Genomic DNA, 25,637 nt, shown 5'->3' with positions numbered 1-25,637 from the left:
TGCTTATTTTAGAAGAACAGTGGGAATTGAATAAAGTTTTTCTTGTGGATGGGAATTCATGATAATTTTAAAAAATATTTTGAAGAAGTCGTAATGCAATTAAATAATTCTTGGCGAAGGAAATGGAATTAGTAAATATAAGTTCTTTTTCGGAGTGGTTAGAAGTAATGATATCATGAAAGTAGTACATTAAGTATTTTAAACAAGGGTTTGGTTATGGTAGTGTGATATCCAAGGAAAGTAGGCTAGACCATTTAATTTGAAAGCAATTATGGGTTTTTTTTTTTTTTTTGTGACAATTACGATTGTTCCTATCAACTATGTTTGATAATATTATAACTCTGGAAGGCATGATGTTTCATCTTTAAGTTTTTGTCGAGTAAATATTATGCATGTAATTCATAAGTACATGTAATGGAATGAAATGTGCTCTTATAGAAATTAAATAGAAAGGTTTCCATTGTTTTTGTTTATACTAAAGTTTATATAAAGGTGAATCTAATAAGAACTTTAAGAAAAGAGGATCTACAAGTTATAATGAATATTTTTTCACCTATTCTTAGAAGAACCTTTTTTTGTCCCGTTGATCCCATTATTTTTTGTTGTTTTGTACCTGACATTTTATATTATGGTTTTCCCTTCTTTTTTTTTTTACACTTTTGACCCCCCATTTGCTCGTTACCCCCATTCGATGACCCAAATTTTACCATATGGCCTAAATTAAAAGCTCCACGTGGTGCCACCATAGAGTTTTCCAAACAAGAAAGTAGATTTGAAATAAGAGGAGAAGGCTAGGTTGTGTGTGATGCTATACCAAAACAAACATTTTATGGAGAAATATCATCCTGAATTTTACAGTGTACCTGCAAAGCCTCCAAAGGTAAAGCAATAAGTGATTTTGGAGACACAAACGTTGCTTCCGGATGCAGGAAAAGAGATTCACCGAAGCAACTACTTTCATGAAGTTTTATACAACTGACGATAAATGATTGACCTAAAATACATTAACCCCAAGTGGGGGATTAATTATCAGCCACATTGGACCTTCTCTCTATCATTTTTTGTATTCATGCTAACAAATACTTACAACATTGGGGGAGCCGTGTCTGTCATGAACCTGAAATCTTCACTTCACATGACCGAGAAAATGATGGATCTCAGGATAACATGCTGTGTCTTTTGAGTATTATATCCGGGGAGGTACAGCTACAACGTGAAGGGCAGGGACCCCATCTGCCGTGAAACTCTTTAATTAGTGTGTAGGAAAAAACTCAGTGAAAGACTTGAGGAGAGGCATAGTACTCGCTCTCATTGAACACAGGTCTTAAATCTTCTTTGCACATGAAATCTAAGGGGAAATAAACAAGATGACCCTTCACCGACTCTAATCTTTCCATGGGTTCGATTGTCTTGATGTCTCCATTGTCATAGGATTCTAGCCTCATAGGGGCTATTCCTAAATCAATGGTGGTGTGGCCAAGTTTCTCCTTCCAGATGGCCATATGTTGTCTCATTGCAGCTCTGCATGTGATGAAGATGAGATGAAAAAGAGGTTAGCAGGGAGAAAAGAGAATGTGAGATGAAGATCACAGCTGCTTCATACCTAGAATGTATGAGATCGTTTGGGATGCAAGAAAAGACATCTTGGTAGATTGTGGAATTCGTCTGTCAAGGTTAAACACCCATAAATGGGAGTTAATTAGAGAAAGAATCAAGAGCAACAAACAAATGAAAAAGACTCGAGCACAATAGTATATCAACATGAAGATGTCTACACCGTTGGGAAGATTTAGCATGCACAAAAAATTTGTCATTTTCATATGCAGGGAATTATCTTTCATAAATTAAAATAAAAATGCAAATCTTCGGAATAAAAATAAATGCTTTCCCCACTCTCGGCGTTGACTTATCCCATCCAGAGAATACTGGGAAAAAGAAAAAAAAAGAGTGGCCTATATAGAGGTTAAAAAGCCCATAAAATATGGGCCATAAATTAGAGAAAAATATTTAAGAAAAATTATGTATTATTAATATAGTTAGTAAAGAATCCTGAAATTGTCAAATTCATTTCTATTGGTTTGATGTTGAGGAAAGCAATGTAAATGCTAAATTTGAAGTCTTTTGTTTAACAGTAACACTTTTCTTTTTGTTTTCGATTCAGACCTTTGCAGTTGCCATCCACACATCTCTGTAAGTTGAATCAACAACTGGATCTTTTATTTGATCAATCTGGAAAAAGAAATAAAGAACATACAGTCAGCCAAATGATATGAGCTATATTTAGTTCCTCTTCATTGATGCTATGGTTTGCTACAACCAACCCTCAGTCGCATGGGTGTGGTTCAGTGAAGGCTTTTGAAGAAAAGGCTAAGCAGCAATTATCATATTTATGACTAACCTCTCCTCCTCGAAGACCAAGGTGTTCTGACCACAGTGAGAGGCGGAGACTATGAGCAAATTTGCCAGCCTTCCTTGGTTTTCCTCCCATATATGAATCAACCAATTCCTTGTCTTCAATGAGCACGCCAATCTGAAAGAACAAACAGTTCAGCGATAATTAAGGTAAACCTAATCATAAATAAATAAAAAAGAGAAGCAAGTTTACATTTAGGACAGAAAACCGTATCATTAGGTGGGGATAACTCCTAATTTTGGAATTATTCGCAATGACTAAGACAATGCAGGGAAGAGAAAAATTCAGAAACTTGGTAGCAACAAAAAGAAAACACAAGAACAACAGTTCTGAAGATATTAAATTCAATTTACAGTTTAGCTATTAAATATTATATTGACCAATATTCTGTAATGCAATCTGCTTAAGTTCACAATCCTGGTTCAACAATCTATATTGTTCACTTTAACCATGATATTCCAATATTGAAATTAATACCAAAATAAATAAATAAATAAAGTTCTCACTATACATAAACTCATGATATGCAAGGAAACCCCATGGTGGAACAATTTCAGGAGCAACTAGTTACCAAAAAGAGGACTAGTGATGGAATAGATGGTTCATTTGTCTGAACAGTCCAGGGTTTCAGAATGCTGATACCACCTCCTAGACCATAAAGAAAAACCAACCTTTTTAAAAGCATTCAAAATGCATTAAGCATTAATTTTAAACAAGAAACAGCTCTAAATTGTTTGGTGAAAAGTACAAAAGAAATTTCAAGAAATTGAGAAACCTGTATCAAATTCTAACTTGGGAAAAAATCCACAGCAATGGAAATGGTGAACCTTAGTGTAGCAATCCAATTATATGTATGCCTAAACTTTAACCTCCTCCTCTGAATATCATATGGGAATGTTTGGTTCTCTCTGATAACAGTTTTTTATTTTTATTTTAAAAATGAAGTATAGAACTTCTAAAATCTATATTTGATTCACTTTTTTCAGAAACTATTTTATTTTTATTTTCAAAACAGGTGCTTTAAGAGAACAGTAAAATGTGGCTCTAAAGTTTAATAATGTTATTGAAAACAACTCAACAAGAACTTCAAGTTGTCATTGACATTTATAACCGGGAGATAGAAGGAGAAAAACTAATGCTACTTTCTTCCACTCAGGTCAGAGTTTCAGATAGAAAACAAAAACAACTGGAAGTCAAGAGTTAAATAGGAAGGAGCTCTGAAACACTTTGAAGCTTGATAGTTGGGAGAGCAATCTTGGAACAATGAGAAATTGGAAGAAACTTAAAACAAATAATCCCTTTAGAACTTATTAAGGCAAGGCGACACTTCCACAGCCAAAGCCTGTCCATAAACTGAGAAGGACAAAAGAGAGAATAAAGTTCAAACAAAGGGCGATAAAATATCCTCCAACTCCTGTATTTAAAATAAGGGGAAAAAAATAATTATGACTGCTGAGCTTAAAATCAGTTCATTTCAAATCTTGTATTCCTGATTCCATTCATTTTCATTCAAATTTCTGCGATTAATTCAATGGTTCACATAAATTTTCTTGATCACACAATATTGTATTTATATTTTTAAAGACATGTAATTTTTTTTCATGGGTAATTTTTTTTGGTCTTCATTGGGTCTCAAAACTTGGAACCTTTCACATCTCTAATACAACCCTTTGTGACATGGGTCAGGCCAAATGAGCAAAACATGTGAATTTTAACTGCAAATTTGGAAACAATTCACTCACAAAATTCATCAATGTGCTTTTTAATTATTCAATGGTCACAACTAAACAAATTTTGATAATCCTCTGTCTTCTGAAAAATTGTTCTCTAATTTATCTTACCAAAAGTGTTTTTGGATAAAAATTTTCTGAAACTCACATGTGAAGAAACAAATCATGATAAATCAGAGTTGTGAACAATAAATTGATCTCATGCTCTAGAACTGAAAAGAATGAAATACCAATAACAAAATTTTATTCATGCATATTAGGAGATAGATTGGAACGCTGTGAGAAAGGAAAGTAGTGGGCATCCAAGAAGTTGATAGTATGATAGACTGATTCTTTGTTATTGGATGATGACTGGAATACACAACACTTCTAAGATTATTCCTAACGATGAATAAAGCTTAGAAAATATGCAATTTCCTCAGTCTTCTTCAGTTACTAAAAATAAAATTTCAAATTCTCTGGTTTTTTCCATTTCTGAAGTTGAAAACATGGGTTTTTTTTTATCACATATGATAGGTTTTAGCTCTGAAGCATGAACCTGTAGAAGAATGAATAAGTATAAAGCAAAGGGATGCTTGAGAAGTGATACCTCAGAATCTCTTGATCCAAGCAAACTCCTATCATTAATGTTAGCGGATCCAATCAAGGTTGTGCAGTCATCAACTATCATGATTTTGCTATGCACATACACCTACAGAAACAATAGGAATATAATGTGAAAAATGATATACCACTGAGTTCCAAGCTCAATTGTTTTTCCCATGTCCATTATAAAAATTAAAAAAAAAAAACATGAAAAAGATGCATACAAATAGATTTTGTAATTGATTAGGGAACATTGAAAATAAATGTACATATGTGATTATGTGCATCAGCAAAACACAATACCTGACTAGAGGCCACAGGACCTCCATCAAAAAGTCTACCATAAGCTCTGAGACCATAGAAAGAAATGTAATCATGTGTTTTATGACCAATAACATCATAAAGATTTTGTAATATTGAATTATTTCCTCGGCATATAGTTCGATACTGCCAATGCATTATGGCTCTTACAGATGCCGCCCCACCATCATCCAAACCACCCTGTTGAAATTCAAGACAAAAATAAAAAACAAATCTCTTTTATTTCAAATGTCAAGGAACTTAATCAAGAATAGTACCTGGAAGCCAGGTAGGAGTGGTATGACAATAATAACTCTGAAACACTTCTTATCATTGTATGCTTGCATAATACGCCTGTATAACACTTCTAATACTCGATTGCGTATTATCTCATCACCTGAAAGACCTGATATGAAAAATTGATTCTGGGAACAAGTTGCCCCATGAGCAGAACAAAAAATCAGAAACATTAGCAGCTAATTGGAACTTTTGCAGGCCTCCTTGGGATGGAGAACCTCCCAATATTCAGTAAGAAATCAAAGGTTCAAAATAAATAAATTAAATAGATATCCAATTATGAAGGGAAACTTGTCCATATAAATGTCTTAGGAAGACATCTAAGACCCTAACATGCTGGTAAACTCAAGTGTATATGAGAAATATGTTTTCCTGTTTATTACATGCTTCCATGCATATTTCTACAAGTGCAAAAAAAAAAAAAAAAAAAACATCCATCGCATATGGTTGTCAACTAATCATTCATTAAAGATACGAAGCAAAAGATGAAAAAGCTCATCTCATTCTATACCTCAATATATATAAAGTGTTCTGCCTTTTCTATAAGGGAGCAATAAGCATTATGAGTGCTGTCTTCAACTTGGCTTGTTCCAGCAGACCACTGACTGACGCTCCTAATAACCTGAAAGTGAGATATTATTTCTGATAGTTAAACAAATAATATTATAATGAAAAAACGATTCAATCCCATAAATATGCTAGAGTGACAACATATATAAATTTATGGGCTTTGTTTTTTGGTCCTCATTGTGAATAAGGGCTAATTGTTAGGGTGCAACAATTCTGCTCTTAAGCCCAAGGATGGGTCACTAAATGATGGCTCTTAGAATAGACTCACAAGATATGATGTTAAATGCCATAACAGGTTTTGCTTACCCTTATTGGAGACAAACAAGTTTTCAGATGAGATGATTAGAGTCTGATCCAAGAATTGGTATCATTAACCTACCCTCACTAGACACCAATTGGTTTTCAAATGGGATGGTTAAAGTTTGATCCAACACTAATCACAAATAAGGTACCATTGTGTTGGTAATTGGCTGGTGCTACTTAGTTCCTGAATGAACCACAAGAGCAAGGCACTAGCAGCTTTTCAAACCTTAAATCGTTGTTTCCCTTTCTAAATATAAATGTATACCAACGTTAACTAGCTATCCAATTTCATTCCAAATCCCTTGCCACTTGCAAATCTGAAGACACCAAATGATAATACAGGTTCTAGCAGCCAACTATACTTAAAAGGATATAGGAAAAATATAGCAAAATATTTTTAATGTCATAGAATTGTGAGAATATAACCAAAAACCATGAGTACTATAATATTCTATATTATAAGGAAAGGACTGTAGAGTGCTGACAAGGTTGGCAGGGTGGATTCTACATAAAGAGGAATCCAATTTAGAAATGTGACAAGAGGGCAGGGACTGACAAGGCAACAAACCATCATCACAGCAAGACTTAAAGCTATGAAATTCTATGCCAGACTATGACATTCAATAGTAATTGGGTTGCACTCTCTCTTTTTTGTTACACCTATCAATTCAGATCCCTAATATGCCTATCAAAAGAAAAAGAAAAAGAAAAATGAAAAAGCCTGTCAATAAAAGGTTGACATCCATAGTCTGTAGATACAGCAAAAAAAGAAATGGAAAGATTTGCAATCTTCACCATGCAGATGTGATCTAATTCCAAAGTCTGACAACATCACGAAATCTAAAATAACATTTTGGACTACATTGAGCTTTTTGACAGATTGCTGATCTCCCCTGAGGAATTCACCAACACATCCCCCCTTAGGCAACTACTATTTTTAGTGCGATAAACTACTCATCTACTCCTGAAATAATATAAATTATTTAAATTAAATAAATGGTATTTTCAACTTGGTTAAAATGTGCAACTCCTGATTGAGAGCAGATAATTGATTCTACATCCAAACCCCAAGATTCACACATCATAAACATATTGATATTATAGGAATATGTAGGTTGCTGATATTTGGCATAATTTAAGATTTTAAAGAACTTCAAGAATTATATAGTCATAATTTTAAGAATTTTAAACCCCTTCAAGGTTATAGCCTACCTGACAACGACATGGAACGCAAGGACCAACTTGTCCAGTTTCATCAGCAGAAAGAACTTGATTCCCCCGCTCTTGTGTTTCCCACCACTCTCTATCACACGTTCTCATTCCAGGCTGTGCCATTATATCTGAAGACATTTTTCCTTTCAGATCCAAGGTATCAAGGTCATCTACGAAACCTTTCATTGGCATATCTGGGACTGGTTCAACTTTGGACTTGCGAAAAGAGAAAGAAAGACTTCTGCTGACCCTAGTTGGCTGATCAAGGAGATTACTAGAGGAGTCAAACCCATTCAATTTTGATTCTCCATGGGGAGAATCCAATCCATCAGGCTCTTGAGGCAAAAGCAGTGGGATATCTTGGAAAGATGACCGAGAGGAAAAGGAATCCAGTTTTTTAATGTCTTTATGGTTGTTTTCAACATTCTTCTTTTCAACCTCCATCTCTCTGCTCCTTCCCATGTAATGTGGAATGACCATGTGCTGCTGAGGCATAAGTAGTGGAATTGCTTGCTCATTTGGAGCTTTATTTCTCTGCAGAAAAGTATGCTTGTATTGAGAGAAAAGGTTTATTATACTTTTGACAGAAGAACTAGGGAGTATGTAGTGAAGACATCAACCTTTGCATAGTTCCAACGCTGAACAAAGTGCCTAGCTACATCACGACAAGGCGGTCCCCATAGGGCACAATGGACGTCATGCCATGGCATACGAGGATATTTTCCACGATCCAATTCATCTTTCATTGTATCTTCCCAAGAATTTGGTTCAGATTCCCTGAAATTGAAAATTCATTACAAGTTATCCAATGTGAAAGAGCCAGAGTGAAAACAAACTTGCAATTACTTAGAAAAGAAGAAACTTTTGTCAATGTTCTCACACAAACTATGGAGCTTGTCACCTATATGTTTACAAGGGAAAGACAGTCTCTAATATCAAAACATTTTACAAAAAAAAAAAAAAAAACTGATGTCTAAAAAAATGCTTTTGATTTTAATCCAGCATAGGAACAGCAGCAACTGGTCCCTTAAAAATTCTTTATCTTAATAGTGAATGATCTTGTTGATGAAAACCCAAAACACAGCATACCAACCAAACAAATACAGATCAATGAAAAGAGAACTAATTTAAACTTCGAGAGAAAAGTACAGGATCTATATTTAAAATTGTCTTCCAATAGTCATCCATTGCAATAAACTTTCTGAATCAGGATCCAGATATTGAGAAAAGAACTTGCCTTGGGTTGTAATAGTCTTTTCCTGGCCACATCAAAGGAGGGTGATCACCTACTTTGTGTTCCAATGTGTCATAACGGCCAAAGCATAGATCCAGACCTCCAATAAAGCAAATCTGGTAATCAACAATGACAAGTTTTTCATGGTGGGACCTGTATATAAACAGAAATGACATCAGCAACTTCAAAAATTCATTACAACAGGAAATACTATAGCTCAATTCTTACATCTATAGGACTTCAAAGTAAATTATATACCACAGATAAACGCCAGTTGAGAAATGATCAGGATATCGCAGTACTCTCACATTCTCATGAATGCTAAGAAGCTTTCTTTTACTGTAGACACTGTTGATTTTCAAAGCAAGAGCAACCTCTTTGTAGAGAAGAATGTAAATCTGCAGTCATAAGATAAATTAACACCAGCATCCCTTCTAGTGGATCAAAGTAGGTCCCATAATCAACAGAAAGAAAAAAAAATGCAGGAATAATGATTTCCAGAGTCCATGGATATGGAGTTCAGTAAAGCTACATGAGTTCTCATGTTGTGGTAAAGTAAAGATTTTGATCAATGATATCCAGTATCCCTCCCTTCAATCCAGGTCAGTGGCATCCATCTCTAGGATGAAATGTCATGAGTTAAAATATCCAAATGAATATCCACTAAGAGGATATTGAAAATCAATAACAAATGATTCACAGCCTATCTTCATAGTGGAAAACATCGTCACTTGGTGCATAAATGAATATCCTGAAAAACCAATGGTACAACTATACCAAACCGTGGGTTTGATATATTTAGATGATATAATGGAACATAAATATGAACGACCATTTAAGGAATAAGGGTACCTGAACACCTTGCTTAGCTTTTGCTTCCAGTAAAGCATCAAGCCGAGAAGAAGCATGAGAGTGAAATGGACGCCTCAGATACAGTTCTGGGCACACCCACCAGCCACAAATAAATATCTGCATCAAACTTTCATCATCTAAGAATTGCTTTAAACTGACTACAACGATAATCAACCAAGACAGACCACAACTGCATTATGTGCTATAGCAGGAATCTACCTCTGATTTTGCTTCCTCAATTGCGGAGGCAATCGCTTCAAATGCCGCTCGACCATCGACAAACCATTGAGCTAGACTACCATCTTCACTCAAACCCCTTGGAGGTGCAAAAGAGCCAAAGCGGTGAGGATGACACCAGCCCTCAGGAGGCCTAAGTCCAGCATCATTAATTGCAGCAACCCAGTCTTTAACTTTAGCACTACTCTTAGCTCTTAACCTTATGCTCCGGTTTCCGCATGTCACCTTTAGAAATTTCCTGTTGTCTGTTAGAGAGTGAACTTCATCTATCCAACAACTAAACTATATATCTATCCATATATATGTTCCCATAAATTAAATGGACCAATTTAATTTCAACATGAAGATGTGGTGGGAAAAATTCATCTCAAAACATAGCAAAATTTCTTCAGCCACTAAAATTTCATGTCACTTGCTCTGTGAGGAAAAAGGCAGCACAAGCCCTAATATCTAGCTGTATAGGGGTAGAATCAGGCAAAAGAATTAAGTGGCTGTAGTCCCAAAACAACCCCTACATACTCTAAATTACTGCAAGAAAGAAAATCAACCTTACTTTCCAAATTAAGTGTCGAAGTTGTCGAATATGTTAAGGCCCTTGTTTTTTAGGTTCAAACCAGACAATAAACAGATCTTTAGTAAACCTACAGAAATTTATAAGCATAACTTCCCTCTCAAAGCCATTGCTTTATTGCAGGGCTTCTGAAACATGTGTTTCTAATAAGCAGACTCCCATACATCAGTAATCCAGTACCATATTAGTAGGTTTTCAGCTTCTCATATACCATAAATACATATCCTTTCAGTTAGATCGAATCAGAAGATACCCCAAGCATGGCACACTATGGTTGGTTAGTTAAGAAAATAGACTGTACACATTGAGGTGGTGATATTGAAATTTCCAATAATACAATAGGAAGTGAAATGAACCTAAAGGCTCACTGGAAAGGCCAGTAGCCTGTGCCTATTCCATTTATGTGGTTCTGGGTGGAGTAGAACAACAATAGACCTAACTTCCAGAATTTTTTAATCCAGCCTCTCCACCAGAACCAAAAAGAATAAAGCAACAGATTTTCACAAGATGAAAGGACCACATGCTTCTTACCTTTAATGAATGGCGTAAAGGGTTCCTTTCCTTTATTTCTTTTGCTAATGATAGCCGGCCCTCCCCATTTCCATCTGAGGCAGGTAGCAGATCAAAAACAATAATATCTAAAGGCTGAGGATGAAAAGGATCTTCCAGCAAGGCCAAGAATCCAGGTTTCAATACAGCCCACACCTGCATAAAAATTCAAGAATGTGATAAAATGAAAATGTAAGAAGAACAAAAAAACAAATGCAGACGTACTATCAAAGGACGATAAAAAAGAGAAACACTTGTGCAACATGGTACAGAATATAAATCACACACTAAAATTTTTCATATTTAACCACAATTTAATGTTAACACTGTTAACAATTCACAAACAAAACTGAGGGAACCACAGGTTTGTCAGTACGTGCCGTTATATGGCACATAGAGTAGAGATGAACTAGGGTGAAAGAAAAACAAATAACAAAGAAGATTATAAATAAATGTGCAAGCATAATAAATTAAAAGAATGAGAGTTTAGGATCTAGGATCATGGTACTCCCAGATATGAAAATATGATGCAGATAGTGAGCAAGAAATCCAATAACAGTAAGCCTACAGCCCTGTTAATAGGCCAGAGAGCAGGTCAAAACCTTCAAGCTACATTTGGTTCATGGAATGGGATGGTTGTTGCTTTCCATTCCATCAATTCCAGTATTTGGTTATGCACAACGTTTTTCTTTTAGAATTTTAATAGGTTTGTGGCACACATAACACACCTAGGGATGTGAGTTTGCAAAAATGATTGCTATGAATGGGTTTTAAAATAATTGAAGTGACAAGCAGATCCTTTTATTTGTTACTCAAATTACAATAATATCATATTGTCCATCAAACTATCTTTAGAAAGTAATTTAATTTGAACTTTTGTAGAAGGTAAATGAAAAATTACGAAAATATTCTAGAAAAAAAAAATTAATTACAATTCTAATAGAGTGCATAATATACATTGTGGGCCCAAATCCAATATGCTTAAGCTTTTAGGAAAATTAGTATTTTAACATGACATCAAAGCCTTGTTTAGTGGGAGATCAAGAGTTCGAGCCTCACCATTGCATGTTTAATTACCCAATTTATTTTTTTAATCAGAAACAAACATATTTAGTAATTAAAAAAACATAAGAAGGATGAGAAGTCCTCCCCAGGATGTGCAAACCTGCTCAAAAGAACTAAGAAAACCTCTACTAAAAAAGGAATGCTATACAAAAAAGACAAAAGGCCTATACAAGTATAACCACTTCAGACCCTATTTTTATTTACCCAATTTATTAAGTCCATAAACCCAAAAATGGAGGTTACATCTAAGGGAGGATGTTAAAGTGCATGATATACATTGTGGGCCCAAATCTTATAAGCTTAAACTTTTAGGAAACTTGGTAGGTCAATACTAAACAAAATCTTTTGTGATGAATTTTTTTTCATAAATAAAATATTCAAAACTGGAACAAGAATTAGATAATTAAAAACATAAAGAATAATAAAGTTGTTATTAGTCAAAATTTATCATAAAAGGCTTCACAAAAGCACATATCTTTTTAATGGAACTTTATTTTTTGTTATCATTACTTAGAACCATTACAGAAATCTATGATTAAAGTAGATCATATTTTAACACCACCAGGTAGATAAGAAACTTCTCAAAACCTCGGAATTCCAATATGGAAATGTTCAATTGAAACAGAACCTTTTCAAGATACCATTAAATCTAATTTTTTTTTAGGATAAGATTGCATTACCTTTTGCCAATTGTCATTGCAACAACTGAACCAAGGACATGGGCAACATTTTCTAGTATCGTCTTCCTTTGGAATTTTTGGTAAATGCTTGACCATCACATAATCTTCTTTCAGCTTTGGGCCATATTCCGGAGAAAATGATAACTTCGAAACCTCCAAAAATTTGCAAACCTACAGCATAGAATAACCCACTGTAAGAACCAGGTACGATGCAGTGGTGCCACTCTCAAGCACACCACTCGTGCATGGTGCCACCTGTTTCATTTATTTGAATAATGCTAAAAAATATACTCATTTCATTCTCAGTTGTCCCTCTCAAGGACTTCACCAGTTGACAATTTCTTTTAACATATATGAATATTCTTCTGATGATGCTTTTTTGAATTTGAATATATTTTGCTTTTTTTATATAAATTTTTTATTTATTTATAAAATAACTGAATAAAACCTTAGAGATAAAAAATAAAAAATAAAATTACAAAGATATTATTTAATAAAATTTATTACCATTTTTTAAAATTCTTTTAGAAGTATAAATTTTTTATATAAAAAAAAGACACATAATTATTTAAATATGACTTTTTTTTACAAATATATTTTTCTATAAAAATAGAAAATCGGTTTACTATTAAATTTTGAGAACATATTGGTTGTTTCAATTTATAGGCAACCATATGCACAATGACCCAAATTTGATTTTTTTAAAAAAAAATTATTTCTACAATATTTTTAAAATGATATTTAATTTTTTGTATTTTTAATTGAAAAAACTACTCTTTCTTATGTTAAGGCCCTTCCCCTCCCTCCCTCCCTCCCCCCCCCCCCTCCCCAAAAAGAAAAGACAAACATTTCTACACCCCTAGGGAGAGTGTACATTCAGTTGAAGACAAATACATAATATCATAAAACAATACATAAAATTTTAACTAGCAATTAGACACCCATTTTTGACAACAGCAACTAAAAGATTGTTCTATTGACAAAGAGATAATTAAAGGAAGAATTATGGAATAGTAGACCATTTAAAAAAAAAAAAAGGATTTTGTTAGAACCCAAACTTAACCTTTTCATATCAAATACATAATAAGATAAAATAATCCCACAAGACATGCAGAAGAGTAATTATGATGGAATTCCAAAATTGCCCATTAAAAAAAAAAGTTGTCCAAAACTCCACATAAACTCTCTTGCTATGTAAACATCCACATGGTAGCAAAAGAGGGATTGCCACACAAGCCCATGCCCACAGTTTTAAAAGGCACAAGGAGCACCTAAAGTGCAAAAGTCTCCTACATCGTAGGTGCAAGGCACAACACAAGGCACACACTTGAGCGACATAAAATGTGACCTAAAATGCATATCAATTTTATAAAATATGATTCAAAATATAATGAAATCAAAGCCTTAATAGCGATGAGCGAGAGAGCGCGAGAGAGGGTTAGTGTGAGAGAGGGTGAAAGTGATGGAAGGGAGCGAGGCGAGCGGCGAGTTCCAGAAGAGCTAGTGGGAGACACAAGGGTTGATGCAGAAGGTGACGACTTCGTGGGGGTTCGGAGTAGGGCCAAGAAGGGAAGTTTTGGAGTGGAGTCGAAATGGTTTGATGTAGAGGTAAGGAAGCAGAAAGGCAAGGTGCAAGCCCTGATTGTAGAAAGGAAAGGGGGAGTCTCCTCGTGGATCAGGTTGGGACCGAATAGTATTGGGTGCTTTATCGATGGTCTGGAGGCCTGTATTAAGAACGCAGGAACCGGATTTTGGGAAAGGAAGTGGAAGGACAGTGGGAGGTCCTTTCTTATGGTGCGAGACCTAAATAAGGGGGGGTTGTTCATTCGGTTAGGGGTTACAGATGTGGAAAATAAAAGGTTTAGCATTTATATCCCGAAGGGCGATGGAAATAAGGGCGGTTGGGTGTTAATGGCGGAGATGCTTCGCCGACTGGGGTGTTACGTCAGAGACGAGAGTTTACAAAAAAAGGGCGCGACGCTTCTGAGGTCATCAATGGGGAAAACCTATGCGGAAGCTGTGGTGCAATCAAAGGAGATAGAGACCGCAGTGGTGAGGGTGGAGCTATGTAAGAGGGAATTGAGCCAGAATATGGGGAAATTGGTTAACTGCCTGGTAGGGAGCTGGGACCCTAGCTCTGGGAAAGAGGACGACTTGAGAGGTTGGGGGATTAAATTGGCGAAATTTTGGAGTTTGAAGGGTAATTTAGGAATTGCGAAATTGGAAAGGGGCAAAGCCCTCTTAGAATTTGAGGTTCTGGCTGAAACAGAGAAAGCCTTAAGAATTGGGGGTTTCTTGTGCGCGGGGTCTCCTCTCAGTCTGGAAAAATGGAGGCCTGAGAGTGGGTGTACGCCGGAAGGGGAAAAGAGGCGCGAGGCTTGGGTGCGTATCCTGGGACTGCCAGTCTCGCTATGGGAGCGGGATACTCTGAGGAGAATAGGGGACGCCTGTGGGGGTTTCCTCGATATCGACTCTCAGACGGAGATGCTGGAAGACTTGCAGTGGGCAAGGATCTTGGTGAAGCTCAATAAGGAGAGGCCCCCCAACGTCGTGGAAGTTTGGACCAAGGAGGTTTGCTATGAGCTCACACTTTGGTGGGAAATCAGACCCGCTGCGAGAATGGCAAGGGAGAGAAAGGGCAAAAATATTCTTGTCTCAGAAGGCGAGGTTGGGGGTGAAGACCCTGCACGCACGGGGGGGCGCGTGAGGGGGTTGGTAGGAGGCTCAAGTCTCGAGGTCAGGCTGCAGACTGATGATGGGACTAGGGGGCAGTCCTCGGGGTCGGGTTCGGCTACGGTTCCGGATTCGGGTTTGGTGGCGGATGGGCCCCATGAAGCGTGTGGGCTGGCGACGCAGTGGGCCTTTGGGCCTTCTGACGCCTCTGGGCCCCCCCCCCCCCGCCCACGGCCTTTCCTCGCGTGCCTGGGCTGTCCCTTCTTGGGCTGTCTCTTGACGCTGGGCGGGCCTCGAAGAATCTTATCGGAGGGGCTGGACTGGGGGTTCGAGGCCCGGACTCGCCTTTGGCTTCTAACGCGGACGAAGCCCATTTGAGGGGGGTCCGTCCCTTTAATGGGGCAGGCCCAAGCTCTGCGGGGGGCCTTGATCAGTCATGGTCGTTAGTGACGGATGGACTGTGGAGGCCTGTGGTTGAGGAGCATAGATTGGAGGAGAACTCGAAGACAGATGACGCTCTACTGGAAGAAGCTTTGAGGTATGGGAATGCCTCTAATTTCTTTGGGCCGTTGGTGTGTGTTTCTTCTTCTCCCCCTTCTTTTTTTTTTGGTCGGACTCCACAGGGGGAGTATTACGACCGTTCTGGGGTGGCTCTGGACGCTTCCCAGTGGGAATCTATGGACCGGAGGATGATTGGAAGGATGCCTGCAGTATTGAAGAATGCGGAGTGCTGGGAGATTTTGGAAGATAATAACGACGTGATGGGATCCAGTGGAAAGGACCTCTATCTTGTTGGCGAGACGGTTCCAAAAATTAGGGATTGGAGGGAGGCCAACTGGGAGGAGAGTGAGCTGGCAAGGTTCAGTCAGTTCTTGTGGTTTTCAACAGTGGGTTTAGATAAAGGCATTATGGATTTTATGGTCAAAATCAGAAAAAGAAGGGAAAAAGTGCACAGCAAGTCTCTCTTAGAAAATTCGAAATTTGAGAGGGAATTGAAGAGACTTGAATGTTCCATCAATTATGATGGGGGAAGGAAGCAGAAAGGCATTGTGCAAGGAAGAGGGGGCCAGTCTCCAGTTGTCTTATGAAGTTAAGGTTGGTAAGTTGGAATGTTCAGGAAGCTAATGATAGCTCTAAAAGGAAAGTGATCAAGGCTTTGATTAGGAGTCAAAGGGCGGACTTAGTTTGCATTCAGGAGACGAAAATTCAGACTATGACTGAGGGGGTGGTGAGGAGTCTGGGCTCTGGGAGGTTCCTCGATTGGGGGGCTATGGGAGCCCAAGGCTCAGCGGGTGGTATTTTGGTTTGCTGGGATAAGAGATCCTTGGAGCTGTTGGAGATGGAGGTGGGCAATTTTTCTATATCGTGTAGGTTGAAGAATGTTGAAGACGGAGGGGTTTGGATTTTTACTGGAGTTTATGGGCCGTGTAACAGGAAGGAGAGGGAGGAGTTGTGGGAGGAGTTAGGAGCGATAAGGGGAAATTGGGAAGACCCTTGGTGCCTAGGAGGGGACTTTAATGTTACTTTATCTCAAAGGGATAGGAGCAGGCAGGGGAGCATTAACGGAGCAATGCGTAGGTTTGCTCAGGTGGTGGATGACCTTGCCCTCATTGACCTCCCCTTGCAGGGGGGTGTGTACTCTTGGAGTGGGGGTAGGAGCAACCAGACTTGGGCGAGACTGGATCGATTCCTGGTATCCCAGGGTTGGCTAGACATCTTCAGGGGGGTTGTTCAGTGTAGGCTCCCTAGGCCTACCTCTGATCACTTCCCTATTTTGTTGAAGGGGGGCGGGATGAGTCGGGGACCCTCCCCGTTCAGGTTTGAAAATATGTGGCTCAAGGTGGACGGGTTTAAGGAGCTTCTTCGGGAATGGTGGCAAGGAGGGGAAAGAGTAGGAAGAGCTAGTTTCAAAATGGCTGCTAAAATGAAGGAGATGAAGGAGAAAATTAAAATGTGGAACAGGGATGTTTTTGGTAGAGTGGAAGTGAATAAAAGCTTAGCCCTTCGGCAAATTGAGTTTTGGGACAGGGTGGAAAGTGGTAGGGACCTCTCAGAAAGGGAAACGAACGTGAAAAATGAAGTTAAGGAGAACTTCAAGAAGTGGGTTCTTTTGGAGGAAGCCCATTGGAGACAAGTGTCTAGGGAGCTGTGGCTTAGAGAAGGGGATAAGAATACTGGGTTCTTCCACAAGATGGCTAGTGCCCATTGGAGAAATAACTTTTTGGACAAAATTAAAATAAATGGGGTGGAATTGGTGGAGGAGCAGGAGGTGAAGGAGGGGATTGTCAAGGCCTTTCAGCACCAGCTAAGGGAAGAACCAGGGTGGAGAGCCGACTTAGAGGGGCTATCTCTTAAAAGTCTTGACCGTAGTGAAGCTGAAGCTTTGGAGGTCCCCTTTACTGAAGAAGAAATATTCTCTGCTCTGATGGATATGAACGGCGATAAGGCCCCAGGCCCGGATGGGTTCACTGTGGCCTTTTGGCAAGCTTGTTGGGACTTCGCTAAGGAGGAGATAGTGGAGCTGTTCAAGGAATTTTACGATCAAAAGTCATTTGCCAAAAGTCTGAACGCCACGTTTTTGGTCATCATTCCAAAAAAAGGTGGGGCTGAGGACCTAGGGGAGTTTCGGCCTATCAGTCTGCTAGGGGGGCTATACAAGCTTATGGCCAAGGTATTGGCCAATAGGATGAAAATGGTGTTAGATAAGGTGGTCTCGGCTGATCAGAATGCGTTTGTGAGGGGGAGACAAATTCTAGACGCCTCTCTCATAGCTAATGAGGTGGTTGACTATTGGCAGAAGAGGAAAGAAAAGGGATGGTGTGCAAATTGGATATTGAGAAAGCCTACGACAGCATCAGTTGGAGCTTCCTTATGAAGGTCTTGAAAAAGATGGGCTTTGGGTCGCGCTGGATGGATTGGATGTGGTGGTGTTTCTCAACGGCAAAATTTTCTGTCCTTATTAACGGGGTTCCAGCAGGCTTCTTCTCCAGCTCTAAGGGTATGCGTCAAGGAGACCCAATTTCTCCCTATCTTTTTATTTTGGGCATGGAAGTGCTGAGTGCACTCGTAAGGCGGGCAATGCAGGGGAACTTCATTTCTGGTTGTAGGCTGAGAGGTAGAGGGGATACGGAGATTATGGTGTCTCATCTGCTCTTTGCAGACGACACTATTCTCTTCTGTGAGGCCAACAAGGACCAATTAACTCATCTTTGATGGATTTTGGCGTGGTTCGAAGCGGCTTCTGGGCTTAGGATCAATCTGGCCAAGAGCGAGCTGATACTAGTAGGGGAGATTGATAATATTGAGGAAATGGCGGTGGAGATAGGCTGCAGAATTGGAAGTTTTCCGGTTAAATACTTGGGGCTGCCCTTTGGGGCCCGGCACAAGGCCTTGTCCACGTGGGATGGGGTGGAGGAAAGAATGAGGAGAAGACTTGCCTGTTGGAAAAGACAATACTTGTCTAAGGGCGGGAGAATCACCCTAATTAAGAGTACCCTAGCTAGCATTCCTATTTATCAAATGTCCATCTTTAGAATGCCTAAGTCAGTGGCTAAAAGGCTGGAGAAATTACAAAGAGATTTTCTTTGGGGAGGGGGAAACTCGGGTAGGAAAATCCATTTAATTAAATGGAAGGTGGTGTGTACTCAAAAGGAGAAGGGGGGTCTTGGTATTAGGAGGATGGGGTTATTGAACAGGGCCTTATTGGGCAAGTGGATTTGGAGATTTGTCGTTGAGAAGGATGTCTTGTGGAAGAAGGTAATCGGGGTGAAGCATGGGCTGGAGGGTTGTGGGTGGAATTCTAAGGAAGCCCGGGGGCCCTTTGGAGTGGGAGTTTGGAAGGAGATTTTAAAGGAGAAGAGCTGGTGCTGGAATAAAATGAAGTTCAAGGTGGGGAGGGGGACTAAGATCATGTTCTGGACTGATCATTGGTGCGGCACCGAAGCGCTGTCCCAAGCGTTCCCCCAGATTTTTGCCTTGGCAGTGTGCAGTAATGAACTGGTGAATGATGCGTGGGATCCAAGGCTTAGCCAAAGAGGGTGGAATCTCAGATTGATTAGAGATTCTAATGATTGCGAGCTGGTGCTAATAGAAGATTTGCTTTTTTTGCTAAGGGACATCAGAGTAACCCCAGAGGAGGACTTAGTGCTTTGGAAAGGCGGGGATTCTGCCAGTTTTCGGATTCAGGAGGCTTACAATCTGCTGGCAGCCCCTAATCCTTGTGTTTTTCCGGGAAAAAATATTTGGGTGGATAAGGTCCCAACCAAAGTGGCTCTTTTTGCGTGGGAGACTACTTGGGAAAAAATCCTCACGTTGGATAGGCTGCAAATGCGTGGGTAGCAGCTTCCAAATTGTTGTTTTTTGTGTGGTTGTGAAGAGGAAAATGTAAATCACATTCTTTTACACTATACAGTGGTTAGGACCCTTTAGGATATCGCCTTTGCCTTATTTGGGGTTCAGTGGGTGTTTCCAGAGAAGGTTAAAGAGGCGTTGTTCTGTTGGCGGAGCCCTTTTGTGGGTAAAAAAAGGAAGAAGATATGGAAGACCATTCCGTTATGTATATTTTGGACGGTGTGGAAGGAAAGAAATAGGTTAGCTTTTAGAGGGGGTCTTTTGGCTATTCAGACTCTCAAGAAGTCTTTTGTATGTAGTCTGTGAAGTTGGGCTAAGTTGTATAGGGGAGAGGAGTCCTCTTCACTTCTAGGCTTCTTGGAGTGGGTTGCGGTCCCCTAAGGGCTGGTGAGGTGTTCTTGGTTTTGTTTTTTTGGCCTTGTGGCTGCTTTATATACCTCATGTATGCGGTGCGGCCTTTCGGCCTTCTTTAATATATTTTCTGCTGTTGCTTATAAAAAAAAAATATAATAAAATCAATAAAAATTTAAGATTCCAAACATGTAAGAGAATGATTCAATAAAAGAGCAACGAAAATATATAAATTTCAATATGTGGTTAGAAATTTAAAAAGTAAAAGTGTTTGAAAGGGAAAAGTAAAATAGATGAGGTGCGACTTTCCAACAAAACGCATGCCTTGGCAAGCAATGCACTATAACTAGGGAGTGGTTGCTCCTTGAACCTAGGTGCGTGCCTTCTAAAACTATGCCCATGCCATTAAAAAAAAAAATAAAAAATGAAAGAACCCAAGCCCTAACCTATTTCTCATCAGAACACTTTCCCTCCCACAACACTTACCATGTCAAACCAAACTTAAAGCCATAACCAAGCCAAAATCCACTCTATCTCTACAAAGATATTGAAATCTACTCTAGTTTTTCATTTGATGCCCAAATCTAATTCATCTATGATCTATTGCAACCCATGCTCAACAGTGGTTGGCCCCTCAAAAGTCCTTGTACTTTGAGTCCCTAATCATCCATCCCCATCAATGTGTTTATATATATGGGTGTTTCTTTTTGTAATGTTATTCACTTTCAAATGTCTTAGGTTTAGATCTTTTTGTAATTTTTCAAAGCTCTAGTTTCATTGAGGTTGTTTGTAATTTTTTTTGTGATTTTGAAAAAAAGAAAAAAAAATGGAATGAACTTTATGTTGATTTAGTTGTATCCAATTGAAGGTGCAAGAAGTGAAAAATAGTTGTGAATAGAGTAAACAATTATTAGCTAAAGGAATTTAATTAATGAAAAGAAATGAATGAAATGGATTTCATTTCTTAGGTTTTCATAGAAGGTTTCAATACAACTTCTGCATTTTGTTGGTGCTATGTGGTTTTGGGTTCTTTTCCTTTTCAATCCTGATGTTTTGTTGTTTTTTGGGTTCTTTATACTCTCTTCCAACATAGCATAGAATCAAAACAACAAAGCACAAAGGGAAAAGAAACCAAAACAATATAGCACCCAACAAAATACAAAACTTCCACGGAACCTTCTATCAAACACTAAGAAACAAGATCCAATTTCATTCATTCCTTTTTCAGTAATTAATTCCTTTAGCTTATATAGAAGCATAAAAAAGCTCATTCTTTACTACTATTTTTGGTATAGGCTCTTAAACTATATACAACTAAATCAACATAATGTTCATCCCAAATTTTTCCACAAAATCACACAAAAAGTTTATCAAACAACATGAAGAAATATTGAGCTTTGAAAAATTACAAATAAGCTCAACCTAAGGCATTTGAAAGTGAATAACATTATAAAAAAATGCACACATACATATAAACATATCGACGGGAATGGATGATTAGAGACCTGAAAACTTACCAATCTTTTGAAAAAGAAAAGAGATCTGAATGGAGCCAAAGTACCACGGTTTTTGAGGGCTGATTAGTGTTGAACGTGACAATAGATGGGCTGGATTAGGGTGTCAAATGCAAAGCCAGAGCAAACTTCAATATTGCTGCAGAGTTAGAGTGGATTTCAGCATGGTTAGGGGTTCAGATTTGGTTAGGGCCTTTGATTTGGTTTAGCGAGGTAAGTGTTATGAGATGGAAGGTGCTCAAACAAGAAACAGGTTAGGGCCTTGGTTCTTTTATTTTGGGGGTTTCTTTCTTACTTTTTTCTTTTTATAAGTCCACCTGTCATGCCAAGTTAGAATGCTTACATGGCATGGGCTAGTTGGCAAATCCTACTTTGGCTGCCATGTGGATGTTTATGTGGCAAGAGAGTTTCTGAAATTTTGGAGAAATTTTTAAAAAAATAGCAATTTTGGAATTCCAGTATGATTATTGTTCCAGTGCATGTTTTGGGGAATTATTTTACCCCATTGTGCACTTGTTATGGAAAGGTAAAGCTTGGGTTCTTAAAGAATCCATTTTTTAGATGGCATACAGTTGCATAATTCTCCCCCAATTAAAGAAATGTGAAGTTCCAAAGTTCAAGTATGAACATTACATACCTCAAGAGTTATAAAAAGAGCAGAAATCAAATAACCAAACACAAGGCATCAATTAATTGGAAGTTTTCTATTATCAAAATGATGTGACTAGAATGTTTAGGTAGGAATATCATTTCAAGAACATTAGTGTGCATCAGAATAAGGAGCCGAAGAAGACTTGAAAATAAACCTTCGGTATAGAGAATTTAGTACCATTACAGACACTATTGGGAGCATCCAAAACAAATGAAGAGCCATATGGTAGTTTTTAGGGTACTTCCACAAGGAATCAAACCAGGAATCTTCTCTATCCCCACCCCAACACCTTACTACTTGAACTAGGCCTCAAGGATTAACATCGTATATCAACCTTAAGAGAAGCAGGGTGTTAAATGCTACGTAATAAAGCATTAGCATTATCAAGGACCCCTTGTCAGTGCATTAATCCAAATGAAGAGATTTAAGATTAAAAACTTTGTCAAAGCAGCACAAGACCTGAAAATAGAGGTTTTTTTTTTTTTTTTTTTGTTAGGATGCAAATCTTGCAAGAGAGGTAGTGTGCTTTTCTTTTTTTTGGTGGGCTTAGTGGCAGAGAGAGGAATTTGAAGTATTCTTCAGAGACATGGAAGCAATAAATTTTGAATTTAGAGTGACCAAAACTCTAATCGAATTAGATAATCTATTCTCAATCCATGAACACAAGCCAAAACAGTGATTAAAACTCTAACTGAATTAGACAATCTATTCTCAGCCCATGAACAGAAGCCAAAGCAGCAGGGCATTATAGGACTTATAATAAGACAGAAGAAACTCATTTATTGCATATTAGGAGCATAGATGATAATTGAAAGGGTTCTACCTCTTTGCAGATGACATAAATATAACTAGCAAAAAAAAAAAAAGAAAAGAATACAGACAACTAACTAAAGGTATCTGAATTCAAATGACTCAAAATAGGAAGGGAAAACTATGTTCAAAATGAGGAGCTTAAACATACCTCTCGGGAGTTTACTATATCCAAATTTCCAAGAAATAGATTAAGATACCCTTGCATTGCAACCTTTGCTCTATCAGAAACAGAATTCTGCCTTCCCAGGGCTGGCCGAATGATTGGCAGAGCAGCACTAGATGGAATATCTCTGGAAAAAAAAAAAAAAAGGGGGCCACCCATAAGAACTCTAGCAGTACACAGATGTGCTTTATTTTTAGCATCCATCTGACAAGAACAAGATCCAGCAATCACCTGTTTTTAACACTTTCATCATGATGTAAAGGAACAGTTTCCTCATCAGGTTCATCATCATCATGCACGACTGCTGTGTGCTCTCCTATTCCTATGTTTTGAAGCCATTCTTTAACCTTTAATATAATGTTAAATAAAAACTATATCAAAAACCCCACACCTTCCCAACTAAACAATAAATGGGAGAATCTTCCCGAACTTACGTTATCAGATACAATAAAAAACAAGGAAAAAAGAATGAAGCACACCTGCTCTTGCTTCTCTTGAATTTCCTCGATAATTACTCGTTTTTTTAACGCAAAGTGTAAAAAGAATACTTGTGAAGCTTTCTTTATTAACCGCCACTTGAACTGAAGTTTGAGAACAAAAGATTAGTACACCAAATTTTAAGGTGTTCACTTCCAACAAAAAAGAAAAGGCACCACTATGTATTGGGGACAGAAAAAGGAAAAGAAATAAGAGAAATATCACACTGACGGAGAATAAAAACCTAAATTTTGTACGGTATACAACAACATGAAATCGTATTCAGAGTTGAAAATTCAATAAATTTCCCCTATAAGATTGTTGTTGATCTGCCAGCATTAAAAGAAAATTATCATTATCATTGTTACCGTTCTCATTGAAGGAAGAGGACACACCTCTCTCCTAGGTGTCTCATTTCACACTTGCCATATGTGAAATGATATAAATAACTGTATTTTACCCTTATGATACAAAATGAAAGAATGCAATGATAATTAAACAATAATAATCCTACAAAACTTCTTTTTGTGCATGTTACATCTGCATGCTTGACATTTACCAAATGTTAATTCCTAGTGTTCATGTACGTATTTCACTATCATGGCCATAGCATGTGTATGCATCTACTGTGAATATTAAAGGCTATGTACAGTAGGGCACCAAAAGTAAGTGGCCTAACCTGTTTTATAATTTATCATGCTTGAACTCCACATAACAATAAAGAAAATCACATTGATTGACAACAAAGGTAATGATCTTACTTAGCATGAGTGATACTCATTTCCTTGCAAGTGAAATGGATAACAATGCAGCTGAATCAATCATATAATTTTAAGTTTAATTCATTTATCACAATCTTGAACCTAAAAACCCCAAAAAGACTGATATCAGCTTATTCAATAAATCAATTTTAATCAAGTCAATGTGATTTGAACCTAACCTAAGTTTCCAACCAAGAAACCATCTATAGTTGCCGAATTCAACTAAGCTCAACCTCCGATAAAATAACCATCAAACGCTATTGCCTTCGGTTTCAAGAAACCGAGGGTTATTAAGAACTTATAAAATCGGAAAATAACAGCAACTCTAACCCCAACCTGGAATACAAATCAAAAAGGAACTCCAAATTATTGTTCATCTGACTCTTTTTTTTTTCTTTTTCTCGCAAAGCAAACAGAGGCGTAAAAAATAAATCCAGAGAACAATGAAAAATAACAATAAAAAAACGAAACGATCTTGCCTGTTTATATCGGAATTCAATGGTGTAAGTTAACAGCGCGGGGCTGATGTCGCTGGCATCGGGCCGAGAGACGAACACGATTGTGGCCTTGGGCAACTCGTCGAAAATCCGAGTTGACTCCGGGCTCTGGCGGAAGCTGAAGAACGACGATATCGTCGACGGCATCGGCTCCGATTGCATTTGAATGTAGCGTGCCCCAGCGCCGGACATCAAGTCCTCCGACGCCATTGATTCCGATCAGACTCTTAAGTCTCTCAGTCCCTCCCCTGAGAATTTTGATTGAAAATCGAGACCTGTTCAACGCCTTGTTACGATGGCTCCGGATCCAAGTTCCAGAGAGAGAAAGCAACAAAGAGAGAAAGGGCCGGAAATTGTTGGTTTTGGTTTTGCTTCAAATAAAAACAACTGCTCTACAACTACGTCAAAATCTGGAAACTCATATTGAATTTTGCCATTTCATGTATATGGGTTTCGGATCTAATACAATCCGGATGGTTCAATGATCCGAACCGGAAAATTCATATCGGATTCTTAATCCAACGAAACTTTTAATCACGTTTGGCTGCCACTCTTCCACGTGTCTCCCATAATTTTCATCATCTACGAGATGAGGGAAGTAGGCACGCCTGAACTAATGTTTTGAAAACTGTATACTATTTTCACCAAGTTTCTAGACGCTTCCCTATAATTGGGAAATTTCCAAATTATCCTTCTTATTTTTAATTATTTCTTACAACACAGTATATAAAATAAAATAAAAAATATCTAAATTTTATTGTAAAATATAATATTTATTGACTCGAAAA

General features: G+C 38.0%; 1 protein-coding gene across 1 annotated transcript; it reads right to left on the bottom strand.

Annotated features, from left to right (window-relative positions):
- Positions 1 to 803: 803 nt before the first annotated feature.
- LOC117914401 (phospholipase D zeta 1) lies at positions 804 to 25,365 on the bottom strand. The gene is made up of 20 exons (XM_034829744.1): positions 24,832 to 25,365; positions 23,594 to 23,695; positions 23,346 to 23,461; positions 23,100 to 23,241; positions 12,599 to 12,769; positions 10,836 to 11,009; positions 9,716 to 9,958; positions 9,497 to 9,613; positions 8,903 to 9,042; positions 8,648 to 8,797; positions 8,031 to 8,187; positions 7,411 to 7,944; positions 5,837 to 5,947; positions 5,307 to 5,453; positions 5,032 to 5,229; positions 4,733 to 4,834; positions 2,399 to 2,530; positions 2,164 to 2,229; positions 1,604 to 1,665; positions 804 to 1,521 (listed from the first exon to the last, which is right to left on the bottom strand). Exons 1-20 carry the CDS (start codon positions 25,057 to 25,059, stop codon positions 1,272 to 1,274), a joined length of 3,342 nt encoding a protein of 1,113 aa, XP_034685635.1. The 5' UTR covers positions 25,060 to 25,365; the 3' UTR covers positions 804 to 1,271.
- Positions 25,366 to 25,637: the final 272 nt, after the last annotated feature.

Source organism: Vitis riparia, chromosome 5 (genome assembly GCF_004353265.1).
Source record: "Vitis riparia cultivar Riparia Gloire de Montpellier isolate 1030 chromosome 5, EGFV_Vit.rip_1.0, whole genome shotgun sequence".
NCBI lineage: Eukaryota > Viridiplantae > Streptophyta > Magnoliopsida > Vitales > Vitaceae > Vitis > Vitis riparia.
The sequence above is the reverse complement of the archived record's forward strand: the minus strand, read 5'-3'. Positions and strand labels throughout refer to the sequence as shown.

Coding starts and splice junctions, on each gene's coding strand:
- LOC117914401 (XM_034829744.1), bottom strand. CDS start 25,059: ATGGCGTCGGAGGACTTGATGTCCGGCGCTGGGGCACGCTACATTCAA. Junction 5,230..5,306: donor CACTCCTACCTGGCTTCCAG/GTACTATTCTTG, acceptor GAATTTCAACAG/GGTGGTTTGGATGATGGTGG. Junction 1,522..1,603: donor AACGATCTCATACATTCTAG/GTATGAAGCAGC, acceptor CATCACATGCAG/AGCTGCAATGAGACAACATA.